At 36.2% G+C, this 7,315-nt stretch overlaps 1 protein-coding gene across 2 annotated transcripts; it reads right to left on the bottom strand.

Annotated features, from left to right (window-relative positions):
- Positions 1-3,833: 3,833 nt before the first annotated feature.
- LOC140813659 (uncharacterized) lies at positions 3,834-7,315 on the bottom strand. Of its 2 annotated transcripts, none has more exons than XM_073172288.1 (3): positions 7,205-7,315; positions 6,980-7,047; positions 3,834-6,473 (listed from the first exon to the last, which is right to left on the bottom strand). In XM_073172288.1, the coding sequence occupies exon 3, from the start codon at positions 6,383-6,385 to the stop codon at positions 4,169-4,171; it is 2,217 nt and encodes a 738-aa protein (XP_073028389.1). In that variant the 5' UTR covers positions 6,386-6,473; positions 6,980-7,047; positions 7,205-7,315; the 3' UTR covers positions 3,834-4,168. The 2 variants fall into 2 exon arrangements, with proteins under 2 accessions (XP_073028389.1, XP_073028390.1); XM_073172289.1 differs by having other exon boundaries at positions 3,834-6,463.

The raw sequence follows: 7,315 nt of genomic DNA, 5'->3' as shown, positions 1-7,315 counted from the left end.
AGGAAGCTCAAACTGAAGCACATAATTTTGAATCAGTTGATCCTCTGACTGAACAAACAGAACAAGAAGTTATGATTACATCTGAAGACCCAGTTCAAACTTTTATCGCTGAAGAACATGTTCAAACTTTTGTTGCTGAAGAACATGTTCAATCTCCAGTTGCTGAAGAACATGTTCAATTCTCTGATAATGCAGAACAAGCTCAATTTTTTGTTGCTCCAGAAACAGTTCAGCGAGTAACATCTGAAACTGAAGAGCAAACTGAAGTGCTCACTCATAACCAAGAGGAAACACTCACTGAATCCGTGGAAGAGCAGTTTCCTAATGTTGAAAACCTTCAAACTGAAGAACCACCTCAAGTTTCATCTGTTGATCAAACAGAAGAACAAGCCCATGATTCTCCAATAGCAGTTACCACAGATAACCCTGTTATTCTAGAACAAAGTGTTTCTGATGCTCAGAATCAACCTTCTTCCTCTCAAGGTCAAGAAGAGACAGTTGATCTCACTATGATAATTTTCACTGCACCAGAACAAGTGCCACATCAGGAAGATATAGGAGTCATGTCTCCTGAAATCTCAAATTCAGAAACATTGTTCGATGAAATCAACACCATCAAGACAAATATGAATCAAATAATGGATGCCATCAAATCCATTCAGTCAACCCAATTCTATCATTTTGTAAAGCTGAATGGATCCGAAGATTTTGTTTTTGCAAAGCTGAAGAATATTCAAGAAGTTATAACTGAACTCTCAGTTGCCATAGAACACAAGCAAAAAAAAGCTACAACTGCTACTCTTTTCGCTACTCAAGATGTGATCAACCAACGAGTTGAAAGACTAGAAACATCTGTTGCAAACAAAATAGACTCACTGCAAACCTCAGTTCTTACTGCCATCTCCAGTATTTCAGCTGATGTCGGCATCTTATCTACTGAAGTTCGACAATTATCTATCCACATGGCTCAGTTTGACAAAAAAGGGGAAGTTAGTATGACTCAGAAGAAACATTGAAGAGTAGTTAGCAGTTTAGCAGTTTGTTTTGAGACAGTTTTTGTTAAGAAGCAGTCTATAAAAGTTCAATCCTTCAGTTACTATATGCTTAGTTTTGTCAAACACTAAAAAGGGGGAAATTGTTGGAAACCAAATTTCGGAGTTTGAAAAACTGAAGAAACTAACTGAATTATGAGAAACTGAATATGCGAAAGACGCGACTGATTACTTAACAACTGAAACCAGCTGAACTAATGAAGAAAACTGATCAGCTGGAAACCGATCAGTTAATATACTCAGCCGCATAAGTTTCAGTTAAAACATATCTCAACTGAATGTTTCTCGGGAAAGAACATTCAACCGACAAAAAGACATAGCAGACAGCAACTGAATATGGAAAGCCTCACCTCAATCATTACAGCATAGAACAACGTATTTCGGCTATTGCAATTAAGACGCCGTATTACAATCAATGAAGAGAACATTGCCCAAGGAATGATGAAGTGGCAATCAACGGATACAAGAATTCAAATGCATCTCAAAGTTACCGTTGAAGAAGTCTATAAATATGACTGAAGAACAGCTGAAAAAGAAGAGGAGAGAGAGAGAGACGATCACTCAATCTTAAACTTGTTGTTACTCTGTCAAAATCTTAGCTCATTCTTATTTGAATTATTCGTAGCAATCAAGGCTACAATTTGAGCTTACTAACACTCTCTAAAAGTTGTTAGATTCAATAGTGCTAAGATCAGTTACGCACTGAGAATATTGTGTAGAACTAAGAGTTTCAGTTTTGGCAGTAGTAAGTCCAAATTGAAGTGGGTCTGTACAAGTGTTGTACTCGATCAAAGTCTTTTATTGAATATCCTATCCTTGTGATAGAAGGGGTGACGTAGGAGCAATTGAATTCTCCGAACATCCAGAAACAACTCTTGCATATTTCTTTCAGTTTCGTATTCTATTTTTCAGTCAGTTACTTTCCGCAACTACTCTAGTTTAACTGATTGTTATTGACCAACAAGATTCCGAGATTCAGTTTGTCATCAAACTGAACTCAAATATTATTAAAGAACAATTTTAATTGTAAGTGTTTATTCAACCCCCCCCCCTCTCCCCACCCTTCTAAACACTCTTGTTACGACAACCTATCCTATCACCTTCATAATTTTCATTGGTCTGTCTGGAATGACATACCACATAGCATCATCTTGTGCAGCTAAATGAGCATGCATCCTGATTTTCCATCATCAAAATCCTTTGCAAAGAAAATGAGAATCTTACTGAAGAAGTTCATTTTAAATTTAGTGTTCAAAGACAAGAATTAACCCGCTCTGATACCACTTGTTAAGATTGAAGATTGATTAGATGGAGGGTGAATAAATAATCTAAATAAATTTTGGAAATATTTCAGTTGGGTTAACAACACTGAAATATAATTCTGGTCGATAAGGTATTAATAAGCCAACCATTGGTTACTAAGCTGACAAAGGCTCACTGATATGGTTGAACACAACAAAATGGCTTATGTTAAGAACAACTAGGCTATCAAATATTGAGCACAACAAGCTAACTAAAATGTAAACAACACAAGTTGCTTTTTTGTGGAAAGATTTTATTAGGGAAATTTTATTTTGGAAAAATTTAAGATAAATAGGAATTACAAATTAAAAATAACATTAATGAAAAGAGGTTATATTTTAAGGAAAAAATTAATTAAATAAAACTATTAACGTGCTCTCCCATTATAAACAAGCGTTGAATTTGCTATATAATCCCGTTCGGGTTCTTATGTTTTGAATCTAAATTTAGGGGTGGGCAACGGTCGGTTTGGCCCGGTTTTACTCTACAATGGTTCGATTTTTCGGTTTTCGGTTTTGAATATCATTAGTCTAAAACCGAACCATTTTATTATGGTTCGGTTCGTTTTTTTGTAATACGGTTCGGTTTATACGGTCGGTTATATACAGTTAGCTAAAATTTGTTACGAAATAAAATTATACGTCACTTTATACCTTTAAAATCTAAATCATAGTATTTTTCAAACATTTAATTTGTGGGACTTAATTTTTTATATAAAAAATTAAAGAAATATATACAGAAAGAAAAGAAAACATCGACGGGTGAGTGGTGAGAAAGAAGAAAAAACGAAGGGATGAAAAATTGAGGGTTAATGATACTAAGTTCTTAAATCTTAATAGGCCCATTATACATAAAAAGTCTTATATTTAACAATAATATGACCCGTTATATATAAAAACCTTATACTTAACAATAATATGGCCGGTTCGATTTTTTGGTTTTTTCGGGGAATAAAACCGAAAACCAAACCGAAAAACTGAATTTCATAAATTTTAAAACCATAACCGACTTCGGTCGATTTTTTCGGTTTTTCGGGTTTTATGCCTACCTCTATCTAAACCCCATAATGTTTGACGACAAGAGAAAATATGAAGTGTATAAAATATTTTATTTGTAATTCATATATTATAATTGATTAAATAATATCAGAATTAAGATGGTTAAATATTTTGGTTAAAAAAAACGATATTTAAATATTTTGAAATTTTATTTACCATATCCTATATATATAATCAGATGTGGCCTACAATTTCTCTTTGATGGTTATAAACATAACGTTTCGTTTCTAGTATATATTTCCACATTTCCATATTCATTAGCTAAATTTATAAGTAGGTATGTCGAATTTCAATGTCATATCTAATGTAAATTCTAGCGAAAGTCCCTCACAATTGAATTTGTAATACCGAAGAATATTACGAAATTAAGAGAAAAAAGAGAGTCAAACACAACTAATAAAATTTAAGGAACAAAAAAAATGTCAAAAGCAGCAAATCAACCACTGTAATGAACGTGTAATGAATAGGGTCAAATATAAAGATTTCTATAGAAGCATAAATCCAGTTACAAATTGCTGATAAGATACATAAAATAAAATTAAAAAAACCTAAAGCATTGAGAGCAAGGATCAATGTTAACCATCATGCTTTCACTCTTGGGAATAGGATCTAAGCCTGTATAAATCTGTACAGCTTGAAACTCTCGGAGCAAATAAATAAACGCATTTGGAATCCAGTTTCGGCTTTGTTCGGCACTTCCATTTTCTTCGAGTGCGTATCTAGTTGGGATCCTTAGATTCAATCTGTGGATGGTGCTCAGCTGCAGTTTGCGGAAGCTCCACCAGAACTCGTTCTTCCATATACATTTTGGGTGCATCCTGAGGCTGTTACAGTGGAAACAAAACTCTCAATTTGATCTAACCCTTCATGTTTCACTGGATGCTGTTGTTCATCTGGACTTTCAATGTACTTCTCCATCTGTGAAACACTTGAAGTGTTGCAAACTTTGAATTCTCGTGGAAGAAGCTCGTCTGGAATAGCAGCAGGGTCAAGATCCCAGCACCCCTCAGGCAAATCGGTACCTTGAAGTTTAAGGGAACAAGATGGCACTTGGTGCGAAAACCGTAACATTTCTCTCCTTGGAATGTATCGAATGGAATCATTATCTGGGTTTCTTTGGTATACAGTCTTAAATTGAATCAGTTTAATTAGAGGTGTAACCCAAACACCGAGTTCCTCAGAATAGTCATCAAGAACCTCAACCATTTCATACTGATGCCTCACTTCATTTGAGGTTGTTCGGTCCCAATCTGGAGACCAGTTTCGGTATACGGCCCAGATATCTCCTCTTCTTGGATAGATTCTCACGCAACCTCCTCTACCAGCTTTCTCTTTTCTGAGAAGATGAGAGAAGATGTTAACTTGATCCACCATTTCCGAATTGAACACTCTGAAACTTCCACAAGATTTGGTAAACCCAGAGTCCAACCAGTTTACAGACCCAAATTCACTATCAGATCTCGAGCTCAGGTAGCTTATATAAATCTGAAATGGCTTCACCGAGAGGACATCACGAATCAAACAATACAAGCGAGGCATACCATCTTCTTCATCATACAGGGCCCAAATCTGCTTTGGTTTAAAGCATTCCTCTGACCTGTCCTGGTCAAAATCATGGAAGTCCGAATCTGGAACTGTTATTGACAGAGGAACAGGTATCTTTGCCTCCGATTGATGGCGTGAACCAGTTGAACCTGAGGCTTTAGCAGCCTCGCACGCATTTCTTTTCTCAGCCTCAGCTGCTGTTTCAGAAGCCATTCTCATCTCTTCTAGTTTCTTTCGAATTTCCTTCCTCGCAATGTCGATTAAAAATTGCCTAGCATCAAATGTAGGGGCCACCGAACAGCGTTTACTAGATGTCTCCAATGGGGAGGAAAGCTTAGAAGTTGCCTTCAACCTTTCATTTTCATTTGCTATTTTTGCTTCTAAAGCAAATTTTGTGGTCGTATCTTCATGCCCATTGGCAGATGTGCTTCCCAAATCAAATTTTCTCTTCTTCGAAGGTCTACCCCGCCTGGGTTTTAGTAATTCATCATGAAGACACCCATTAGTAGACATATGACCAGTAGGCTTTAACTTTTGATCTCTTCCATTTGCCTTTTTTTTTTTCGCCTCCCCATCAGATTGATAGAAGACAAAGGAAGCCGGAGATAATCCATTAGGATCAAAAACACCAACAGAGTTTCCAGATGAGCTTCCTTGAAATAATATATTGGGGGAGACATACTCAGATCTATATCCTGTATGATGTCCTGAGGTCCCATTAGGGGCACAATATCCAGTGGTAGTTGGTATATATTTAACCCCCGAGTTATGATTTCCATGCCCAATCTCAGGCACACAAGGGTATGTGCAATATGTTAAAGAAACATCCACAGGAGCTAACCCAGTTTCAACAGCAATAAAGACACCACGGCAGTTCTTACATGAAAGTCGCTTGTTCACATATTTCCTGAGATACTCATACTGAACATGACAGGAGGTACACACAGTCCAAAATGAATCGAGTCTGCCATGGGAAGCTGAAGACATGGAGCAGTTGTCATAAGCACCAGCCAAAGAATTGTTCCAGGCAAATGAATTTCTCCGTTGATCATAAGATCTTCTGTTAACACCATCAGATAGAAGTGTCCAAGCTTCGCAGACAAGTCTGAATGCTCCATCAGCTCCAACAGTTTTGTTCTTATCAGGGTGGAGCAGCACCGCCAACTTCTTATACTGTTTCTTTAATTTAGACTTGGTCGCAGTGACATCCATGCCAAGAATTGAATAAAAATCCGGTTCTCCATTAATTTTTGTTTCAGCAGCAAGGTAGACTCCAAATGTCGTGACCATTTGAGACATACCCTCCAGTTCAGGACACAGCATTTGAGCTTTTAAACCATAACTTTTAGCACCCAACAAATCGTTCTGCATAAAATGCTTCTCAGCCATTGCTTTAGCTCTAAGTGCTTCCTCTATGTTGGATTCCATCTCAAGTTTGAGAGTTTGAATTAATCTCAAACCCAACTTCTAGATAGAAAATTACGGGCTAGGTAACAATCTGTTAAACTGCTATGGTCTGCAAATTATGGAAACCAAATATAAGATCCCATATTTCCCCTCTTTTTGAAAACTATTTGATTCTCAGAGTTAGTAAAATTCACAGATCCAGGCAAAATAATTATCCTAAATGGTCAGACCAAATGATTATCTAACCCAATAAATATACATTATTGTTTAGTTCGATTCTGGTTAAAAATGATGTTGTTCATGCTAGCAGCGCAGTTCAACCAACCGTGAAAAGTAGCAACTTCTTAAACTGAGCATAACAAATAACTCAAGAAAATTTCACTAGAATCAACTCTCCCATTCAAGTCAAACCATTTCCCACAAAATTCAGCTTCAGCAAAAAAAGAAAGAAATCCATAAATAAAATTTCATCGTAATCTTTCCATAAACCACAGATCTAATCTCAAAAATCGACCAGAAGCAGAAATCACTAAAATAAAACAATTTTCCATAACTATCAGCTCAAAAATAATAAACTTCGAGAAAAAAAAAAGACGGACAAAGCAACAAACTCACCAAAATTGAATCACGGCGGGAAATAATCCAGATTAAATATGTATCGATCCACAAAATTAGCCTCAGATCTAGAAGAAAAAATCACGGTTAAATCCGAAAAAGTTAATCTACCGTACAGTTGCTAATTATACCATCAGTAAATTTAAAAAGGAAAGTAAAAAAATATGAAAAACAAGAAGCCTCGTATGGCAGTTAAGTGTGAAGCAGTTGAGAAGCAGAAATCACTTGGGGCTCCGTCCCCCGGCGGCCCACGGCGGAGACGGCGAGCATAAAATTTTTTTAAAAAAAATTAAAAAAAAATTAGAATAATACTGTTGAGAGTTTATTTAAAGTAGA

This window comes from Primulina eburnea, chromosome 15, assembly GCF_022965805.1.
Source record: "Primulina eburnea isolate SZY01 chromosome 15, ASM2296580v1, whole genome shotgun sequence".
Taxonomy (NCBI): domain Eukaryota; kingdom Viridiplantae; phylum Streptophyta; class Magnoliopsida; order Lamiales; family Gesneriaceae; genus Primulina; species Primulina eburnea.
The sequence above is the reverse complement of the archived record's forward strand: the minus strand, read 5'-3'. Positions and strand labels throughout refer to the sequence as shown.

What these genes read in the sequence shown, in the direction of transcription:
- LOC140813659 (XM_073172288.1), bottom strand. Translation starts at nt 6,385, where the DNA reads ATGGAATCCAACATAGAGGAAGCACTTAGAGCTAAAGCAATGGCTGAG.